Genomic DNA, 22,534 nt, shown 5'->3' on the forward strand with positions numbered 1-22,534 from the left:
TCGCTGTTTCTGCAACACCATAATTAGCACAAGTAAAGAAACATTAATGACAAAAGGGCAGGTGGTAAAGTCTATCTAGCTACAAGAAAGCAGGGAGCATTCTTTAGAGCTAAGGCTATTCAGTTTTCAGTCTCATCTGCCTGGTGGTGTTCAATCTATGATGCTTCAGTAAGTCCCTTTCTTCCCTGCCTCTGCATGTGGGGCCAGGACATGTGTCGCAGTCATAGTGAGCCCACTATTAAATGCACATGAAAGTGATCAGCACTTGATGACTTTTTTGCTGCTCTTCTTTCATTTGAAAAGGGCCTGGGAGCAAATCATGCATGCATCTTCCATGATATCCCTACCAAATCATCCTACTTTCTGTTTTGTTTTGCCTTTGTATATGGTCAGTGTAATAATCTCCCAACCAATCATCACCTTGTGCACTTACTTCTTGTAGGGCTTGACCACAGGAAAGGCATTCTTCAAGCACTGAGACCAAATAACCACTGATTATCGCAATAACCAACTGGAACAGGTTTGAACTCGCAACAACTAAACTTCTCATCAACTCTGAAGGTTGCCACTCCCTTCCAAAACTAGGCCACTTAAACTACAGGCTAAGTGAACAGACAAATTAAATTTTCCCTTGTTGTTTGTCTCTCACAAATTAGTTAAACTGACCTAAATCTTCGCAAATCTTGCTGAGAACAGCATTTCTGGTGAGAGGATAGTATAGCCTCACCTCTTCTTTTTTGATCCTCGGAAGTTTGATTGAGTAGTAGCTGATGTGAGCTTCTCATGGTTTTTGTTGTTTAGGTAGCTAGGGACTATACATATACATATGGTTGTTTTGATTGCTACGCACATAGACTGCATGACGAGGTTCTGCACAACATTATGGTTTCTGAATGCCTTTCTCCTAGATCCTAACGAAACTAAGTGCTTAGAACACTTGAAGAACTGCATTGATGTATGCGTGTCACAATGTAAATTTCTTATAGAAGCTTCGTTTCTTTTCTTTTGCATTGGCAAGCCAAAATCAACATAAAATTGTTGAATTGTTCTAAATCATCAAGTCGCTAGCAAAATATTCTAAGCAGCATATTAAGTTGGAAAAAGTGTTTGCTTTCCGAATTGATCGGTGTCTCCAGTGCTTTAACAAGAGATGTGAGAGTATATATAGATCATTTCGGATAAGTTTTTCTTACTAGGCATGACGCCAAGGACGGCATGATCAGAAGTTCCCAAGCTCAGGATAGATTAACAAATTAGATCAAGCTGTAGTTGAAGTATAATACTCAAGAAAGGAACAAGAGACAAACTAAACTCACCCAAAACACTTAAGCTGTACCTTGTTGCAATGTCCAATTTAATAGTGTCCAAAACACTTTCACTAAAAAATGGAGCAAAATAACTTAATTTCACTGTGATGAAGACTTGGGTAAGCCTGCCTATTATTCATTGCTAATTACTCTAATTTACAAGATGAGATCATAGATGTGCCAAAACTTGTGGTCATCAAATTGTGCATACGCCAATGATGATCTGTTGGTTCATTAAACATTTAAACCAGACTCAGTCAATCTACTGGCAACAATACATATCAAATCACCGGCCATGAACCCGAAAAGATATGAGATGAATTTGGATGGAATATATTTGAAGGACACGAATGGAAAGAGACATGCATGCAACATTTACCACAAGTGTGCTCACAAAGAAAAAGGAACAAGTGTGAAAAAATAGTGAAATTACCTTGATTTCTTCTTTATCAACGAGGTTCGGAAACTTGGACCGTGCAGGAGCTTATTGAGGACATTTGTGGTTTCGAGATCAACTAATTGATTCAGCGCGTCCATCAAACAATAATTAATCGCGTCATCAAGCCAGTTGTTCATACTAAATCATTGTGGCTTGGGCTTATCCATCCCGGTCAGGTCCTGTAGCCAGCTGAAAATGAAATGGCATGAGAGGTGTTGATCTAGAGAGCAATAATTTGGCTTCTTGGGACATCTCCCATACGACCACACCCGAGACCGATCGGTTCTCCAGTCTGTTCTACGATAGAGAATTGGGTGCCATGGACTACTCTAATTTCAAGTATGCTAGTTTCGGGCACTATCGTGCATGTTACAATATTTGTAGCATTTCATCTCTGATGATGAATTCTGTATATATTATGAATGGATTTTTCATCATGTATCTAGTAAGTATTGTCGTACAGATACATGCATATATTTGGCCAAAATAAAAATGATTGATCATGGTAGGGCTGCAGATTAAAAACCTACGTTTTCTTATGAGAAAAAAGGGGTCTCTCTCTCTCATGCAGTTTCAGCACAGTACTGAAAACCATGTTCCCTACTTTTTAGAACCGAAAGTCAAGATAGAAAGGGCCAAAAGTGCATACCACCAAAATAAGGAAAATATACACATTGTGTGTGATCTAAGAATTACTCAAGAAAGGTAAAGGTGTGATGATGCGGCAAGGTGGGTTTGTTGGTTCAGTACATGATCGATATATCATGCATCTTGCATATGAGGAACCAGACCATCAGCTTTGCAAGGTGCAGCCTTCGGTTTTTAATGGGGGCAGAGAATAGTGGTTAGGGGACAGTGTCAAGAAAGAATCAAGTCGTTACACCAATAGATAGGAACAAATAACCACCCGTCAGGTGGGCCCCTTCTCACAAATACAAAATACAAAATCGAAGGATCGTGATCTGCCCTTTTCACTGGTTAGCAAAAAAAAAAAAATACACTCATGCTATATGACATGAAAATAATATTCATTACTATCTGTGGAAGGTGTCAACATACATATGTAGTATATGCGGGTTTTTTTCTCTAAACATGAAATACACATATTTCCTAGAAACGGTGGACCTACCATGCCATGTGCTTTTACAGATGACCTTTTTTACACGATGTAGGTAAGTCCAAAATTGAACAATTTGATCAGGGCGGTGTAGGTGGTGTGTCAAATGAACTGAGCCAATCTTGTCTTTTTGGAATATGTAGAATTCAATATATGCTAAAAAAGGTTATTCAATAAGTTTATATGGTAAAAAGTCATGTAGAGAATGTGTTCCACCACCATCTCTCTCAAATTGTCCCTCAAAGTCCATATAAAACAGTCAAGTGGAAAAGGACAAGCCATCCTCAGTAACCAAGAAGTGCTTTGCATGACTATCCGCTTGCAATATCATTCAATATAACTTTTATGATGACAAGAAAGTAGCAACACCAAGGCGAGAACTAGGAGCACAAGCATATATGATAAACAGAAAACATATTATCTTTGTTCATAGTATACCATTAACGTTTTGTGGCGTATAATTTATAGATCATATATTAATTTGGTGATCACCCATATAGAAAGAAACACATTGCTCGTACAAAATACCAACAGCTTCACAAAAATAGTAACAACCAAGAACAGGAAATCTTTTTTCACTCACCTCCAGCTGCAACAGGCCAAGACCACCTCGCAACCAATCCAGCCGCTGCCCGGCCGGACCAGGCAAGAGGAAAGCAAAGGCGCCAGGAAACGGAAAAGCCATGGGAGCGGGAGCAAAAGGAAAAGGGGCACAGGGGCACAGGCTGCCCGGCCACACGAGATCCTGTGGGGCACCCCGCGGCCGCTCTTCCCGTGGCGGGCTCGCCCTTTCCGCACGGTACACGGAAGGCATCGCCCCCTGCGTGACGCGCCTGTGGCCGTCGCTGTCGCCGGTGCGCTTGGGCCACTTGCCGCGCGCCGTGTGTCCGACCCGCGGAAGTCAATGCCATTAAAATTTTAGCCAATCCCTTGATTGCCATTGACCCCACATATCATAGACACATAAAAAATTCCTTCAATACCATTTAGTGGCATTCAAGAGATTGACGAAAATTTCAATGACATTCAGGGAATTAACTCTCAGGCCTGAGGAGGGCCAGTGTCCCCCAGTCGCGAGAGGTTTACCTCCTTTTTTCCTGATTGATTACCTCCTTTTCATGATTTGCCCCTGGCTAGGTGATTAGTTTACGGCTTTGCCACCAGCTGTTGGTTTCTAGTTTACGGCTTTGCCACCAGCTGTTGGTTTCTAGTTCGGGGACGGCAAGGGCGACGAGGGTTTCCTTCCCCGCTTTGGTAAAGCAGGTCGTGTTAGAGTGAAGATCATGGTAAAGATTGTTAGTTGTGTGATGCTTTGATTGGCAAAGCTACCGACGTTTATAGAAAATGGCACGTTTTGAAAAAAAAATAAGCCACACAATAGGGAGGAATAAAGTCATTCAAGATGGTCACGACGAGTCTATGACTAAACACAAGACTTGTGATTTGCCAATACATAAATATCAATTATCTATTCACATCAACTCGCCGAATTTAGATGGAGATTTGTAGTTTTTTCATCCACCGCAACATAGATTCTATAAATGTTGCTTTAAAAAATTATATGAATTTCCCCATCTATTTAAATAGTCATTCTAACCTCAATTTATTCAAACTTAGAGGGAGACTCAACTTTAGTCCCTATCACATCGGATATTTGGACACTAATTATAAATATTAAATATAGACTAAATATAAAATCAATTGCATAAATGAAGGCTAATTCATGAGATGAATCAATTAAACCTAATTAGTCCATGGTTTGACTTTGTTGTTGTGCTACAGTAAATATATGCTAATGATGAAATGGCTAGATTTAATAAACTTGTCTCGTGATTTAGCATTCATTTACACAATTATTTTATAATTAATTTTTACTTAATAGAATTAAACTTTAGTCTGACGCATCCAAACCTAACATAGAAGCGCACACACAAAACCACGGGCAGCGGAGACAAGGGCAAATTCAAGGAGACCAAACTCGTCATTCGAACACCCAAATGACCTTTCCCACGTAAATACCAAGACTACCCCTGCCAAAACTTGCAGTTTCCCTCCTAGACCTGGGCATGGGCCGCCCGACCCGAAGAACCCGGACCGACCCACCGAAAAAAACTCGACCCGACCCGGCCCGAGGAACACGGCGGGCAGGTCCGGGCCATGATTTCAGCCCGGTGAAAAATTCGGGTCGGGTGCGGGCTGAAAATTAAACCCGCGGGCCGGCCCGACGGCCCGGTCAAAAAGACACATCTGTGATCTATTATCTTATTTATTTATGCCATTTGCCATTTTATTTTATCACATCTGTGATCTGTGTGAACTATTGTCTGTGGTGCATGTGTTGTACAGTTGTTTTATCAGAATTGTGATGTTCGGATCATGTAATATTTAAATTAGTCATGCCTGTACGATTGTTGCTGCTGGTTTCTGGGATCATGCGGGTGATCGTTGGGTCAGCGGGTCGGCCCGCAGGCCGTCGGGTCGGGCTGCGGGCGGGCTCGGGCCAACATTTTAGGGTTTTCGTCGGGCCACGGGCGGACTCGAGCCATGAGAGTTTCTATCGGTTTTTTTTTCGACCCGACCCGAACCCGAGAAATGCCCAGGTATATTCCCTCCCTCGCCTCGCCCTCCCGACACTCAGGGGCAAATCCGTCACATACCTCCGCCCACGGAGTCCGGAGTCCCCCCGTCCGGCCCGTCTCCCTCTCACAACAGCGGCAACAACACCGTGACCCACCGCTCGGGCCCACCTCTCAACGTCGTCCTCGCCCCCGTCCCCATACCGCCTCCACCCACTACGCCACGTACTCGGCGGGCCCACCTACGCCACGTCATCCATCCCTCCGCTCCGCCCCTCCGGCCTCCCTCTTTATAAAGACCTCGCGGGCAACTCCACTGTCTCACTCCTCCGTCCCCGTCTCCGTTGAGAAGAAGAGAGCACGACCCGCCGGACATGGCCGACGCCGGCGAGCCTCCTGTGAGCGAAAACCACAACTAGGACGGTGTAGATGGGTACCGTTCAGTTCTGAACAAGGCACGCGGCGGGCGTCATTCTTGGTCTGTCGTCGAGCGAGGGCGGTGGTTGCTGGGTGTGGAGAGGGTGCGGTGGTTGCCGGCGGTCGATGACGTTTCTGTTCCCGGTCAGGAGCCAGCAGGGTGCGATGGAGGGCAGGCCGCCGGCGCCGCCGAGGGTGTCGATGTTCCGGCGGCTGATGGTGCGGGTGACCCCGGCCGAGCGCCTGGCCGCAGACGGCAAGGAGAGGGAGAGGGAGAAGGACGAGAGGCCGGCGGCCGCCGGGGAGGCGGAGGTCGGGTCGATCGGGCTGGACCGGATGGTGCTGAGCTTCATGGAGGACAACGCGGCCGTGGTGGAGCGACCCCCGCGGGGCCGCTGCAACTGCTTCAACGGCAACCAGGACGGCAGCGACGACGAGGACTCCGACTACTTCCTCCCCTCCGCCTCCGCCCCCGCCGCCGCGCCGGCCGCGGCCGGCGACGCCTTGGAGCTGCTCAAGGTAGCCTCTCTTGTCCGGACTCATCTCGTGTCGCTTCCGGAAGAATCGATCGCTCGTCGTCGTCGAGTTTGGGCACGAACTGAATTTCTTCCCCCTCCCCCTTTCGGCGTTCGCATCGCAGGGCCTGGTGCAGTGCGCGAGCACGGCGGAGCGGAACCTCCTCGCCGACGCGTCGCGGATCGCCGAGCGGTGCGGCAGGGGCGGCGGCGGGTCCGGCCGGAAGAAGGCGGACGTCCGGCGTGCGGTGGCGGACGGGCTCCGCGCGCTTGGGTACGACGCGGCGGTGTGCACATCGCGGTGGGACAAGGGCCCCTCCCACCCGGCGGGGGAGCACGAGTACATCGACGCGGTGGTGGCGGTGGAGCCCGGGCCCGGGGCGGCGACGGCGACCCGCCTCGTGGTGGAGGTGGACTTCCGGTCGGAGTTCGAGGTGGCGCGGCCCACCAAGGCGTACCGCGCGGCGCTGCAGGCGCTGCCGCCGCTGTTCGTGGGCACGCCCGACCGGCTCGGCCGGGTCGTGGCCCTCGTCGCCGACGCCGCGCGGCAGAGCCTCCGGAAGCGCGGGCTCCACTTCCCGCCGTGGCGCAAGCCCGAGTACATGCGCGCCAAGTGGCTGTCCCCGCACGCCCGCGCCGGCGTCCCGGACAAGCCGCCGGCGCAGGCTCCGGCGCTCGCCGCGCCGGCGTCCGCCGCCAGCTTCGCCGGCGAGTTCGAGCTGCGGTTCGACGAGAAGCCGAAGGCGCCCGACGGCACCGCCGGCGAGGAGAAGAAGATCACGGTGGTGGTGTCGCCGTCGCCGTGGCGCCCGGAGGAGCCCGAGGCGAGCAAGCAGAGCCCGCCGGCGCCGCAGGGCAAGGGGAAGGTTGTGACGGGGCTCGCCTCCGTGCTCTGATCCCCCGCGCGGCGGCGTGCCGGATCGAATAACGCTAACGAGCGCCACCCTCCTCCTGCGGCCACTAGCTAGCTGATCAACCCAAGAACTCCACCTCCACCCAAATTTTGTCGCCTTTTTTTTTCTCTTCGCGTTTCTCGATCCGTCCGAGGGCCGGCTCCAGGTGTTTTAGCGGTTTTCCGGCTCCTCGGTAAAGAGAGAAAAACGCTTCTTTTTGTCCGGTTTCCTTTTTTTTTTCCGAGCATATGTTTCGGTTCTCCGCCGCCGGGGGAACGGAAGGAACCTGGCGGTTTTGCCGTTCTGAACTTCTACCTGTAGTACTGTATCGGGTTCGTCAGGTCATGTCAGGCTTGTGATTTGAATTGAAACGAAATCTTGGTATTTCGAAATATTAAATAAAATATATTTATAAAATTAGATTTCGAAGTATTAAATAAAATATATTTATAAAATTTTTATGCATCGTAAATCGTGAGACGAATCCAATAAATCTAAATAATTTATGATTAGTTCAAAATTAACAGGTAGTTATTGTAGCATGATAGTTACAAATTATGGCAAATTATGAATTGAGTATGTTTATTAGATTCATTTCACGATTTACAATCTATTTATACAACAAATTTTGTAAATAAATTTTATTTAATACTATATATGTGTCCAAATATGTGATTGTGACATTAGTAAAGAAAACAATCTACTACAGTCTACAGCTACTTCTCTTCTCGACTCTGTAGTGGCAATGTTGCAAACAGTGTTGGTGATGGAGTCATCTCATCAGCTGAGCTCTGTTGCGAGCAGCTATCGTGTAGACTGGTCGACAGGTAAAGGTAACGGCGAGGTTTTACTGGTTTTACTCGCGAAGCAACTGAACACAAGTCTGAAGAAACGGCGAGGAGTGAGGCGAGCACTGCCGGGCTGCTGGTGGCTGAGCTGAGGAGCTGAACGCAGCAGGGAGGGGCAGTTACTGCGAGTGTGGGGCCCGGCGTCATTGACCAGAAAGGATATGGAAATGAACTGTGTTGGTTTGATTTGTCAGTCAACCAACGGTACTGTTTTCTTGTACTAAATTAGTACCAACTACCAGCTATCAGCCCATCAATAATACTATTCTCTCGTGATAAATAATATTCTCTCGTAATAAATCTGCATCAGCCATCCATGGCAGCATGGATATCGCTGCAGCCTGTCAGGTCGTCGACGTCGTACAGAGTGGTCTTGGAGGCCCTGTTTGGTTTAGCTCTAGTACTACTAGCACACAATTCCCGAAAAAAAAATCTTCAATGCATGGAGTACTAAACGAAGTTTATTTGCAAAACCTTTTTACGGATGGGTGTAACTTTTCACGACGAATCTAATGATAGTAATTAATCGATGATTGGCTACAGTGATGCTACAGTAACCATTCTCGAATCGTGCGGTCAAAAACCTCATTAGGTTCGTCTCGCGAAGTAGTACAGCGCTGTGGAGTTAGTTTTGTAAATTACCTTTATTTAGTACCTCTAATTATTGGTCAAAATTTTTGTGCTACTTGTGCTATTTTCATCCAAACAGGGCCGGAGTACCAGGAGGTGGGCGTGCGCTGCCCTGCCGCGCTCGTGCCGTCTCGAGAGGGGCGTGGGCGGCGGCGACCGACGGCGAGGCCGACGCGTGCGCGCGCAGGCCCATGACGACAGCGTGGGGGCGCTCTCCTCCCACCGCGGTAAAAAAAAAAACGAACTTATTTTTGAGGACGGAGGAGCATCGTCCTGCTCGGTAAAAAAAAAGAGAGAAGGAATCACCCAACAACTTTTACTGCTGATCCTCTCGTCGAATTTTTTTTTCGAAACCAACCAGACAGATTGAGCTACCGATTATATTAAAAAAATAAAATCTGAGTAAACAACAAATGGAAAAAAAAATTACAAAGCAACACCAGGCAGTTAGATTGGAGCATCAGCACGCGCCGAGATCAAATCAACTCCAACAAATACCCAGTCAAATTGGGACATCGACCCGAGCCTCAACTTACTCTGCCTGGTCGGATTGGATCATCGACCTGAGCCTAAACTCACTCTACCCGGTCGGATTGGGACATCAACACGAGCCTCGAAAGAAACCCCGCTCAGTCGGATTGGGTCATCGACATGAGCCTCCACAAACTTTGCCCGATTGAATTAGGACGTCGATACGAGCTACCACACGCCCACCAACTCTTTTTTATTTTTATTTTTTATTTTTTAAAAAAGAGAGAAAAAAGAAAAAAAACTCTCTGCTGAAGCCGGCCGGAAAAAGTCGAACCACCACGTCGGAAATGCCTAGCGTCGCCTTCAGGAAAGATATGCCACAAGGCACAACGACACCAGCCCAAGAAGAATTAGGTTTTCACCCGCAATATCCGAAGGACGGCGAAATGGTGAGGTTCAGAGAGAGGACGCCTCCAAAGAGGGAACGGCGTCCGCAGCCGTCGTCGTCCAGGTTTTCACCTTGACCTCCACCGAACCCACCAGAGCCGCACTGAGATGCAATCGACGGCCGACGCCGCCAGCCACGCCACCACGACGCTGCTGAACGCCACCAGCCGCCGCCCGCCACGCCACCATGACGCTGCCGAAACATCTCAGCACGGGCACACGGATGGAGAAGACCCACATGGCGTGTGCGCGCGCACAGGCCTCCTCGCCGCCGTGCTCGCCCAGCTCGCAGGCGTTGCGACCGGCTACGCCTTCGCGGCCGCAGCGACCACGCCGACGCGCGACGCCAGCACCCACCGCCTTTTACTGCTAAGCGGAGCCCTGGAGTACAGTACTGTACAGATAGGAGACGAGGCGAGCACACACAGACACAGTGGAACACGAGCGGAAAAGGAGACGAGGCGAATGCCTTGTTTGGTGCATTTTGACCGAGTATCAAGCTGATTGTGCTGCCAGGTGGGGCAGGTCAGAGTCTCAGAGGAGAGATGGGACCCATGCCATTGCCCAGGTTAGGTTCCCTGCGGCGCCGGCGACCAGCAGCGAGCGCGGGCAGGCAGGCCTGCCGCCTGCGCCGCGCCCGTGGCGTCTCGAGGGGCGAGACGCGAGCCCGAGCCCGAGGCCGACGACGACGACGCGTGCGCGCGCGTGTCGCCTCGCGTCGCGTCGCGCAGGCCCACCGCCCACGGCCGCGGCGTGGGTGTGCTGATTGTATCCCATGGCTGGCTGGACACCGGGCACGTCCAGCGGCTTCGGCTTCGGCTTCGGTTTGGTAATCAACTCTGCAGCCGGTTGTAGAGTAACACCGTCGCTGCACGCGGGCCCAGATGCCCTGGACGCCTGTTGGGCCCACATGTCGGTCACTGCAGTCGACCGCAGAGGATTGGCTTGGGCTTCGGCGCCACAGGATCTTACTGCCCGGCTGACCACAGGCTTCGCGTCCCGCGCTCGCACGAGAACGCAGGTTAGATCGAGGCAAAGCCGTTTGCAGTTTCGAGCAGACAGCCGCGGCGTCCAAAGGGGTAAACAAAAAGAAGCTAGCGCGAGGAACGGCAACAGCTCCCCTCCAGTCCGCACGCACGCACGCAGATGGGCTGTGGCCGCCGGCGCCTCGGCCATGGGCGCATCGTGCTTTGGGGAAGCCTTGGGAGCAACGGAGTCACCACCAGTCCACCACGCTCGCCTTGCGTCTGCACCCGAGCCGCGCGCTGGTCTAGGAGGGAAGGGACGGTGAGGTGGCGCCCCAAGGCCGGCCGCCGGTGTCGCTGGCCCGTCCCTTCACGACCCGGTGGACGCCCTTGCAATAATGCTGGGAGCAGAGGGGGAGCTCCCTCCACCCATGTTGTGCTGCACTGAATTTGGAAATGCTTGGGCTCAACTGGTGCTTCAGGACACAGGAAATAGACACGAGCATATAACAAATGTAATACCTGCGGGGGCCTGGGCACTGGCATGCTTTCCTTCAACACCAGCATGGTTTCTTGGATTTCCAGTGATGGAGGGAAAAAACCCACATGACACTATCTCAGGTAACCGAACGTTCTCCTCAAGCGCCACAGCAATGCTTATCACAGCTCCACGAGTTCCCAACCATCACCGACCCAAACCACAGGGCCACGGAGACGCTGTGATTCATGATGGGTGCTCGCTAGCCCACTGCCACTGGATAACACAGCGAGAAAACAGGAAACTATAAGTTAGCTTTCAGTCACTAATCAGATATGTAAGCACAGCTACAGGGACGGTACAGTAGATAAAAATTTCGTAATTTGTGATGTCAACTTGTGGTAGAACCCAGTTTAACGGAATGACACGAAGAGCTTAACTACTTTTCCAATGCAATTATGCAAGCACGTTATTTTCATGAGGATCATTAACACCAAGCCCCAAATTGACACTATGCAGCCACCACCCAGCAGCAGGGGCGGAGACTCATGGAGGCCATACCGGGCTATGCGCCCTTCTTCCATTTTATGTCTCGGTATGGCTGATTAGTTAGACAGTACATGTATAATACATTAAAAGCTTAAATTTACTAATTTGGACTCCGCACCAAAGTATTTCATGTTCAAGATCCAAGTTGTGTTTCATATCTATATTGGTCCCCTCCCAAATGCAGCTACAATGGCTTAAATTAAATATAAGTGCATTAGTTTTACAGCTCCCGCATAAAGTAAGTACCGCAGCAGCACAGTTTTTTTATTTAAAGTATCAAGGTATTGATCCTGCACCAACCAGATTCCCTGTCATTGCAAAATCCGTTCAGCTATAATACTGCCCATAATGGAATATACCAGATAAATCCCTACCTTTGGAAAAAAAATCATAGTAACTTTATCTCTAATTTAACAAGTCAATTATACTCAACTCATTTATGGAGAACCCAGTAAAAGCTCACAAATTTTAAATGAAACCTACAGTGCATTTGCTACTCCACAATAGAAAGATCCCATCAAGCTAGACTGTTCCCTAGAATTACCCATGGGCACCTCAATTAAATTAGTTATATTCTGAAGAACAAACTGTGAACAAGTTGGGGCAAACTTCAAGACAACATGTGGAAATAGAATTTGGGGTGCACCTGTTTTCTTGCTCCCAAAAAAGGTGATGTAAGAAAGTATGCCTACCTAGATATTTTACTTGCCTACTCAGAGTTATGTACCTTGGGGTGGTTTAATACTGCAGATAGGATGTGCTGGACAGGTAGAAAGGTCCATTATGTATCACTCACAAATATGATTACTGTGCTACTGGAAACTTTCCCTTCCTTTCCCATTCAGGCACTTTTCAGCCAACATTATGGTTGAACTATCTCAAAGAACCGGCTAGTATGTTTGCTATCACGCTTAATCAGTATTCTAAGAGAACTGCAACAGTCCTGCAAAGTTCAAGTGTTGTATGTCAGCTGTGATATATTTCATGCATTTAACCAATTATTTTGCATAAGTACAGAGAAAAAAAATTGATAGCTCAGTTGGTAGAGCCCCCAAGTTGAAAGCTTGCCCACCTAAGCTCAAACTCAGGTCCCCGTAGCTTGTGACTACCTCCCTAAAGGGTTCCGTACTCCCATCTCTTAAGGCACACCCAGGGGAAAATGTTCCCCACATGGTCGAGTTTTTTTTTTATATTATGTTATTACTTGAATGAAGATGTCCATTGTTTGAGTTGAGTATGTATCCTTATTTTCCATCATGATCATGGCAATGAAAAAGGTATACACATACAGTTCATGAATGCTTATAACAGATTTCCTAATTTCTAGAGTTCACAAGAACAGAGTAGGGTCAAGATTTCAAAGGAATAACCTATTCTTCTACCAAAGAAAAAGTTAGAAGCAGGAGTAATTTTGCAAATTGCAATGGGCGACAGGCACAATGTATAAAAAGTTATTACCTTTGTAATTTATTTGTGAGTACAGCTCAAATATTTCAATTTTTTATTAGTGTCACTAGGCATCATATGGGAAAGAAATATGTAACATTCCCAAGTTTGCTCATTAGGAGCATTGATGGTACAAGGTGTAACTGGAGAAGAAATATGTACCAGATCAACATGCATGACGAATGGTGTGCTGGAAGGCAAGATGCGCTTCATTTTGACCTTCAAAACATATCAAGCTTCACATAGTACCAAAACCATGACAGCCATTACAACATACAGCATATACAGTAAAACCTTCTAATACCCCTCGAGATTGGCTGGATGCCTGACCAAATTTCGCACCATCATTCCCCAAGTTCGCTCATTAGGAACTATCCCTCCACTTACTGCTTTGTTTAGAAGCATAGCCGCATCATCAATCAATCTGACTTTGCAGTGCCAACTAATGAGAATATTATATGTGATAATATCAGGATGCACATTTTCGTTGGGTAGCTTCTCTAGGAGATTTAAAGCAGCATGTGTCCATCCCATTTTGCACAATCCATTTATGAGGGTATTGTAAGTCACAATATCAGGAGTGAGTCCTTGATTCAACATCTCCTTTGAGAGCTCTAGTGCATCGCGTACCTTCCTTGCTTTGCAGAGCTCACTGATCAGGATGTTGTATGAGAAATTATTTGGCTTAATTCCCTTTTCCATCATTTCCTGAAGCAACCCCATACTCCGATCAACATTCCCCTCTTTGCAGAGGGCTTTTATCAGCCCATTGTAGCTAATAACATCTAGTGAGCAGCCATGAAGTACCATTTCATTAGCAAGCCTTAGGCCCTGCTGCCACCTTCCATTACGTAGAAGTGCATGAATGAGAGTGTTATAAGTTATTCCATTGGCGACAACACCCTCTTCAAGTAAGTTTCCAAAAAGATGTTCCGCCTCCTCCATCCTGTCATTGTTGCACAAATGATAAATTATTGTATTGTACGTGCAAATATCAGGCTTGCACCCCTGACTCTTCATCTCTTGGACGAGCCTCATTGCATCATCAAACCTGCCATCCTTGCATATTGCATATATCATTCCATTGTATCCTTGGGAATTCATAATCAAGCCCTTCACCGACATCTGGTCCAGCATTGTTCTTGTGTCATCCCACATGCCATTCCTGCAAAACGAATGCAGCAAGGTTGTGTAGGTCACGACATTTGGAGCACAACCCTTCTCCTCCATCTCACCAAGAATCCGCACAGCTGAACCAATCCTCCCAAGCTTGCAAAGACCATGTATCAATATATTGTATGTGTGCACATCTGACGGGCAGCCTTTGGAACCCATTATCTCATACAGTTCTGTCGCCTTACCCAGCTTCCCCTCAGCCAAGCACCCACCGATTACCGTGTTAAACAACACGACGTTCACCTCTGGCACCCTCCCTAGCATTGCCAGCGCCTCATCCACCTGCCTTGCTCTGCACAGCCCCTCCAGGAGGAACCCGTACGTCAGAACGCTCGGCGTGCACCCCTTCATCATCATCCTGTCCGCCAGCCTGGCTGCATCGCGCACCCGCCCGAGCCCGCACAGGCCGCGCACGACATCGTCGAATGTGTTCACGTCCGCTGGACAACCCATCAGGAACATCTCGTCGAGGAGCGTGGCGGCCTCGGCGACCCCGCCCTGGTCGCACAGGGCGTGGATGACCGTCTGGTACAGCACGGCGTCGGGCACGCAGCCGTGGCGCGCCATCCCGCGGAGCAGCGCAAGTGCCTCGTCAGCACGGCCGAGTCGGCAGAGCGCGCGCGCGGCGACCCCGAAGGTGAAGGTGGTGGGCGGCATGCCTTCCTTGAGCATCCGGCGGTACAGTGCCAGCGCGTCAGCGTGGCAGTCGGCCCGCGCGAGCGTGGAAAGCACGACGTTGTAGGAGCGGAAGGACGGGGCGACGGCGAAGCGGCGGGGCATTTGGTCGAGCAGGTGGAGCGCGCGGCCGGGGGGCAGGGAGCGGAGGAGCGGGATGAGGAGCGACTCGCGGAGCGGGGGCAGGCGGCCGGGCGGGAGGGAGTCGAGGAGCGCGAGCGCGCGGTCCGGGTCGGCGGCGGCGAGGACGGGGCGGAGCGGGAGGGAGGAGGGCGAGAGCGCGGGATGGGAAGCCGCGTACCAGTCGAGGAGGAGCAGGGAGGTGGCCGGGGAGAGCGGGAGCGCGAGGAGGCGGGCGAGGCGGCGCGGGGTGAGCGGGCGGGAGGAGAGCGTGGCGCGGAGGCGGGAGAGGTCGAACGGCGCGAGCAGCTCCGACCATGACGTCGCGCCGGCGCCGGCGCCGGCGCCGGCGCGGGCAGTGGAGCTGGCCGCGGGCCGCGGGGTCGGGGGCTCTCCCATTCCAACGCTCCGCGCCGATTCGAGTGAAAGCACGTGATGCAGGCAGGACCAACCGTGCGATCGGCGGCATTGCCACCATGGCACCACCGCACTTGCGCACCATATAGGAGTAACAGTTTTTGTATTTTTTTTGTTTGAAAGATAACAGTTTTTGTATGTAACACCACAAGGGAAACAATTATATTAGTCACCAGGCTGGCCGGCTACATGTATTTCTCTTATCAGAACCCTTCCTCAAATTCTGAAGTCAATGCCTCATGTACTATCAGAGTATTCAGAATTCCAAATCATTTGTAGCGTTGCAACACTATTTTTGAGGTTTATATTATACTGTATTAGGATCATCATGGATTTACATACTATATTGTTGAATTGTTTTAATTACACACTCTTAAGAAAAAGTGCTTGGCTTGACACACATAGCCAACACCACACACAATGACACAAACTAGTGGCGGATCCCGAAATGAATAAAGACGGAGTTGATTTTCTTCTTTCCTTTCTTCTTCTTCAACTTCTTCCTCCGTTCTCCTTAAACATGGAGGGCTTAAGGGGGCTCCATTGTTTGGGGGGATTGGGGGGGGGGGGTTGGAGCCTCTAGGGGGAGCAACTCTTTCTCCATTGAGCTTTCAAACTTTCTTCATATTTGACATCCGAGGAATATACAATCCAACTATGAGGTACATCAGCAGGTGTTACAATCATACGTAGATGAGTTTTGGCTGGTACAACCACTCTATTGTCAACTTCTAATAAACGTGATTGATCCAATTCTGGCTTTTTTTATATAATAATCCACTTCTGGCTTAGACCCCGAATAGGGAAATGCATAGAATTCCGCCCCCTCCGGGCCGAGGGCTCCGCTCACTCTACTTCACCGCCCGGGCGGTAGGGCAGGAGTCCTCCCAGACCCACTACTAGATCCGCCCTGACACAAACATGCAAGATTCATGAAGAAAGAAAAATTCACAAAAGCACATCAAAATCACGGTTGCTCTCTACACTCCCCTTGCTGTGTGAGGCTTCCAAACTCACAGCCTTAGTTTTGTAGGACACACAAATCTCCACCTAGTGGATAGTTTGACTCCAAATATTTATCAAGCATAGCAAAGTTCACCTCTTCTATACGTTTCTGATTTTTTTTTCATATCACCTTCCATCTCCAAATGACGAGATACAACAATATAGCAAAGTGATAGTGGGGCATGCGTCCCCCCCCCCACCCCTACACACAAGATCTCTCTCAGCATGGAACACAAATGAGCTACCATCTTCCCACATTTGGCTAGATTGTCTCTTAGCAGCCAACTTTAGATGCCAGCCACATTTGGGTGCAAGTGAGAGTTATATACAATGTCACAGAACAGTCCAAATAATACCAATCAAGTACAATAATTAACACTTAAACTTAATCCAGAATTACTGCACTCAACCAGTACACTCAGACTGCCTGTTGTAACCAAGATCGATTACACAGGAACTCTCGCCAAAAGACGAGCACAGATGATTACCGGCAACAAAAGTGTTCAAATTCCTTTACAACCAGAGGATATAACAGAAGTTCCAAATTAATTTACAAAAAGTGTTTACAAGCCAGGTTTACAATTCAAACTTCGGAGTTCAAGCGCAGAGGAAAGTAATTTAGAGTTTTAAAACAAACTTCAAAAATACAATACGATAGATAATGTCGACGACAGAAGACGAGCTTCACATCTTGCCCACTGATGTGAGGCTCACCTGCCCGAACTTCACGGAGAAGACGGGACCCACTCGACCGACCAACCCGAAGGAAAGTGGTTGACCGATCCACGAGGCGCAGATCTCCTCAAAGTCCTCCGGAACCCATACTGCTAAAATATATTACAACAACAAGTCTAAGTATTCTAATACTCAGCAAGACTTACCCGACTATTGGTATATACTTAGCCGACTCCTAAACATGTAAGGCTTTTTGGCTCTGTAGTTCTTTTGCTGAAAAGCCACTAGTACTGGATCCTTACTTTCAATATTTTAGCTCCAATTGAGTTGACAGCTATAAACTAGGTTTGCCTAGTTCTCTAGAGCATACATGGTTGATCATATTAATTTTTAGTAACATACAACTCAACCTTTCCATTCCAGTCTCATTCCACTTCTTTACTACGATGCGACGAAGTGACCAAGGTTCTCATAACCGCGAGTCACGGCGAATCGATCTGATTTAACCTTGCAAGGTGGACCTAACTCACACGCCAAGTGCAACCCCATCGAGTCACACCGAGCAACTGTTCCCATAATTACCTCGAAATCTGACGCGCGGCCGCAAACACTCGGATGATGAGTCCCACACGTGCGAACACCCGGTGAACTCGTGGACGACTACATCATCTGCCCTCGCACCACGCCAGTGTAGCGGATGGAGAGTCAGATTCTGTTGCAATTAAGTAATTAGCTTACTGGTTTCGACTACCTCCTACTTCCGGCATGTGCTTAGTACTGTTCAAACTTGGTCAGCACGGCCAGCAACGGTATGGTCCTCAATCGACAGAGGCGGAGACTCAATTTTCCTTTATTCCATAATCATATTCCACTTTCCCTCCGCCCGGTCTCCAATATCATTCTTACAACACTATTTCTCACTTCTCTTACTGAAGTAGTAACCCTATATCTCGCGGGTGACAGGAAATCACCCGTCTTCTACCTGGTTTACTTGGCATAGCAGTGCTAGCGATAAACTGAACTAGTAATGACACTGGGTTTCCAAGATTATGCATCTATGGTTCCAATCAACTCCTTGAATGTAAATGCACAATACTTTAAGTAAAACATGGAGTACTTAAAATAAGGGATATGCTCCGGGGCTTGTCTTGCAGGTCAGCAGAGTTAGTGATTTCTTCTGGCGCTGGCTCAACTACTTCTCCTGACTGCTGGTCTCCTGCGGGAGGCTACTGGACCGGCTCGGCTATCAACTCGTAGGCAACTTCGGTTTCAGCATCTACACGAATAAAAATATGTCATGCATGAAACTCATGGAAAGATGCAATGCAATACTTATACAAAGATGCAGGGCGAAACGGGAAAGTGACATCCTCGACTAAGGTTCAAGGGATGATGAAATGCTGAGGTGGGGTTTTAGATCCAGGCGACTTTTAGCCTTAAGTGTCTCCCTCAAGAAGACTGAAGGGTGTATCGAATTAGATCAGGCTCAGTTCCATGACCGAAAGAAATAGTTCTAGATTTTTGCTACTACTAAACAATTACAAGCAAAACCATCTAGCAAAAATGATGGAATCTAGCTATCACATGGCTCTATCAGGTAGAGCATGAAATTATGAAGCTATAGGAACAGGTTTTGCATTTTTAGGATTTTTCTACATTTTTCTACAAATTATCAAACTTCCACTCAAATCAAACAAAAAGAAAAACAAAAACTACCCCTAATTGGAGCCTTGGGCCCCATAGGTCAGAGGGAGGGGAGGCTTGCCCTGCCTAGACCACGCACGCCGTGGGTGCGGCGGCGCTCTGGCGCAGGGGAGGAGGGGCCCGCGGCGGCGGTAGCCGGCCGGCGACAGCGCAAGCAGGGCAAGGCGGCGGCCAGAGCGGGTGGCGGCGGCGGCTTGCGAGCGGCGCCCCACAGGGTTGGGCAGGGCACACGTGGGGCGGCGCCCAATGGCGCGGCGGCGGCCATGGAGGAGCAGGGGCGCGCGGCGTTCCCGCCGGCGCCGGACAAGGCGGCGGCGCAGCGGTTTGGGCCCACGACCAGGGCCCCCAGGCTGCCCCAGGGCGCGCGGTAATGGCACGCGGCCCCGCACAGGGGCGGCCCGCGGCGTGCGCTCGAGGTGGCGGCATGGCTGCGGCGGCGGCGCAGCTGTACCCCATCAAGGGCGGTGCCGGAAGGGAGGGGAAAAGGGACGGGGAGGGAGAGGGGCTCGCGGGGAAGCTCACCGCGGGCTCGGTTTGGGTGGAGGGTGGCCGGAGAGGGAAGATCGAAGAAGGGGGGCGGAGCTCGATGTGAGCGTCAATGGCGGCCGGCAATGGCGAGCGCGGTTCGGTCGGAAAATGACTTAATCGGACTCGTGGATGGGTGGAGAAGGTGGAGGGAGATGTTACTCGGCTTGGGGCGCGAGGAAATCGAGTGGAGCGGCGAGGAACGGCCGGAGGGGCACCGGCGACGAGCTCTGCTCGCGTCGGGCTCGGCGTGCGCGCGAAGAAGAAGGGGATGGAAGAGAGGAGAAGCTTCCCGTGCTCGCAAAGGATAAGGGTGACGTGCATGGAGGGCGAAGTTCGCCGCGACGGCCGACGCGTGGCGTCGCCGGCGGCTGCCAGTTCGCCGGCATGGGCGCGCACAGGGGAGAACAGGAGATCACAGTGATCGTTTTGACTGATTTTGACTCCCGTTTGACCAATTGAAACTCAAAATTTGATATAGCAACTTGAAATTTGGCCAAAATAGAAGTTGTAGAGGAAGAGAAGATCTACAACTTTTGTTTTGGGCGAAAGTTGATTTCGAGCTCGGATTAGGGAGAAAAACGCGGTCGAACACGGCTAAAATGATGTTTACTATGCGACTCGATTAGCGCTAATGATTGTGATTAGCCTTAATTAGCGATTAAGCATGATATTAGCGTAAAAATTAACACCGGGGTGTTACAGCCTTCTCCCCTAAAAAGAATCTCGTCCCGAGATTCAGAATGACGGAATTAAGGTGGAAAGCTCAAGTGTGGAGTACCTTGATATGAGTTTAAGAATTCCGGATACTTGGACTTTAGAAACTCTTCTTTTTCCCAAGTCGCTTCATCCTCAGCGTGGTGACTCCACTGAACCTTATAGAATTTGATGGTAGTACGACGAGTAATACGGTCCTTGCGGTCAAGTATCTTGATAGGATGTTCAACATAAGTGAGATCAGATTCTAACTGAATTGTATCACTATTAATAGCTTCAGTTGGAATTTTCAGACATTTCTTCAGTTGTGATACATGGAAGATGTTATGAATTGCTGAGAGATTTGTAGGAAGATCCAACCGATAAGCTACTGGACCACATCTTTCTACAATTGGGTATGGACCAATGTAGCGGGGAGCTAGCTTTCCTTTTATCCCAAATCGCTGAATACCCTTCCAAGGCGATACCCTTAAATAGACGTGGTCACCGATTTCAAAAACAAGTGGGTCACGCCGCTTATCCGCATAACTCTTGTAACGGGACTGTGCAATCTTCAAGTTCTTTTGAATAAGATGAACTTGTTCTTCGGCTTCTTTATCTATGTCAGGTCCAAAAATAGTCCTCTCTCCAACTTCGGACCAATTCAGAGGAGTACGGCATCGACGACCGTATAAAGCTTCGAATGGTGCCATTTTGATGCTTTCTTGATAGCTATTGTTATAAGAAAATTCCGCTAATGGCAAACATTGATCCCATTTCTGTGGATAGGCTAAGACACATGCGCAGAGCATATCTTCTAAAATCTGATTGATTCTCTTTGTTTGGCCATCTGTTTGAGGGTGATAAGCAGAGCTGCGGATTAAACGAGTTCCTAAGCAAGCATGCAATTGTTCCAAAAACCGAGCAGTGAATTGGCTTCCGTGATCAGAGACGATAGTCTTTGGCACACCACGTAAACATAGGATGCGATCCATATACAACTCGACATACTGTTTGGTCAAGTATTTTGTCTTAACTGGAAGGAAATGTGCAGATTTGGTGAGGCGATCTACAATGACCCAGATCGAATCATAACCCTTCTGAGTTCGAGGTAAACCAACAATGAAATCCATGCTGATGTCTTCCCATTTCCATTCAGGAATACTCAAAGGCTGAAGAGTCCCGGCGGGCCGTAAATGGCTAGCCTTGACTCTTCGACAGGTATCACACTCAGATACATACTTGGCAATTTCTCTTTTCATCCTAGTCCACCAGAATCGTTGTTTCAAGTCTTGGTACATTTTGTTACTACCAGGATGGATGGAAAGTCGGAAAGTATGAGCTTCATCAAGAATTTGCTTTCGGAGATCAAAATCCTTAGGCACCACTAATCGGTTCTTAAACCATATTACACCCTCGCTATCCTAATGAAAACATTGTACTATCGAATCTTCTACTTTTATTCTTCTCTCAATTTCTTTTATCCCTTTATCTTTCTTTTGTGCTTCAATAATCAGATCACGAAGAGTAGGAGTGAGTTCTATATGGGCCAACGTACCAGATGGTACAATACTCAAATTTAGCTTTTCCATTTCATAGCAAAGAGACGCACTCAAAAGTATAGCAGAAAGGCAATGACAGTGAGCCTTGCGACTTAACGCATCCGCAACTACATTTGCCTTCCCTGGATGATAATGCACTTCTAGCTCATAATCTTTAATCAATTCAAGCCATCTTCATTGGCGCATATTCAGCTCAGCTTGAGTAAAGAGATACTTAAGGCTCTTGTGATCTGTGTAGATATTGCAGAGTGTTCCGATAAGATAATGTTGTCAGATCTTCAGAGCATGAACTACAGCTGCTAATTCAAGATCATGTGTAGGATAGTTCTCTTCATGACACTTGAGTGATCGAGAAGCATAAGCAATCACTCGATTTTCTTGCATCAAAACACAGCCAATCCCGGTGCTTGAAGCATCACAATAGACATCGAATGGCTTTGTATCGGGTTGAGCTAAGATTAGTGCTGAAGTAAGTAGAGTTCTCAACTTCTGGAAAGCTTCCTCACATCGATCACTCCAGTGGAATTTGGTATCTTTCTTGAGAAGTTCGGTCATAGGTTTAGCAATTCGGGAAAATTCAGGTATGAACCGACGATAATATCCCGCTAAACCCAAGAAACTCCGAATTTCAGGCACTGAAGTTGGAGCTTTCCAATTCAGTACATCCTGTACTTTACTGGGATCAACGGAAATACCCTCAGGCGTGATGACATGGACTAGAAATGGAACTTCTTTTAGCCAAAATTCACACTTGCTGAATTTGACATATAACTGATGTTCTCTGAGACGCTGAAGTACTATATGGAGGTGCTGAGCATGTTCTTCTTCTGTCTTGGAATAAATTAGGATATCATCAATGAATACCACCGCAAACTTATCCA

General features: G+C 48.5%; 2 protein-coding genes across 4 annotated transcripts; one reads left to right on the forward strand and one right to left on the reverse strand.

Annotated features, from left to right (window-relative positions):
- Nucleotides 1–5,723: 5,723 nt before the first annotated feature.
- LOC120659518 lies at nucleotides 5,724–7,681 on the forward strand. Its single transcript, XM_039937693.1, has 2 exons — nucleotides 5,724–6,375; nucleotides 6,497–7,681. Exons 1-2 carry the CDS (start codon nucleotides 5,983–5,985, stop codon nucleotides 7,265–7,267), a joined length of 1,164 nt encoding a protein of 387 aa, XP_039793627.1. The 5' UTR covers nucleotides 5,724–5,982; the 3' UTR covers nucleotides 7,268–7,681.
- A 2,426-nt stretch (nucleotides 7,682–10,107) lies between these two features.
- Nucleotides 10,108–15,503, reverse strand: LOC120659519 (pentatricopeptide repeat-containing protein At5g64320, mitochondrial-like). 3 transcript variants are annotated; one of them, XM_039937695.1, is made up of 4 exons: nucleotides 13,261–15,503; nucleotides 12,380–12,595; nucleotides 11,148–11,379; nucleotides 10,108–11,064 (listed from the first exon to the last, which is right to left on the reverse strand). In XM_039937695.1, exon 1 carries the CDS (start codon nucleotides 15,466–15,468, stop codon nucleotides 13,396–13,398), a length of 2,073 nt encoding a protein of 690 aa, XP_039793629.1. In that variant the 5' UTR covers nucleotides 15,469–15,503; the 3' UTR covers nucleotides 10,108–11,064; nucleotides 11,148–11,379; nucleotides 12,380–12,595; nucleotides 13,261–13,395. The 3 variants fall into 3 exon arrangements, with proteins under 3 accessions (XP_039793629.1, XP_039793628.1, XP_039793630.1); XM_039937694.1 differs by having other exon boundaries at nucleotides 10,108–11,069; XM_039937696.1 differs by lacking the exon at nucleotides 12,380–12,595 and having other exon boundaries at nucleotides 10,108–11,069.
- Nucleotides 15,504–22,534: the final 7,031 nt, after the last annotated feature.

The sequence above is a fragment of the Panicum virgatum genome, chromosome 2N, assembly GCF_016808335.1.
Source record: "Panicum virgatum strain AP13 chromosome 2N, P.virgatum_v5, whole genome shotgun sequence".
NCBI classification, from domain to species: Eukaryota; Viridiplantae; Streptophyta; class Magnoliopsida; order Poales; family Poaceae; genus Panicum; species Panicum virgatum.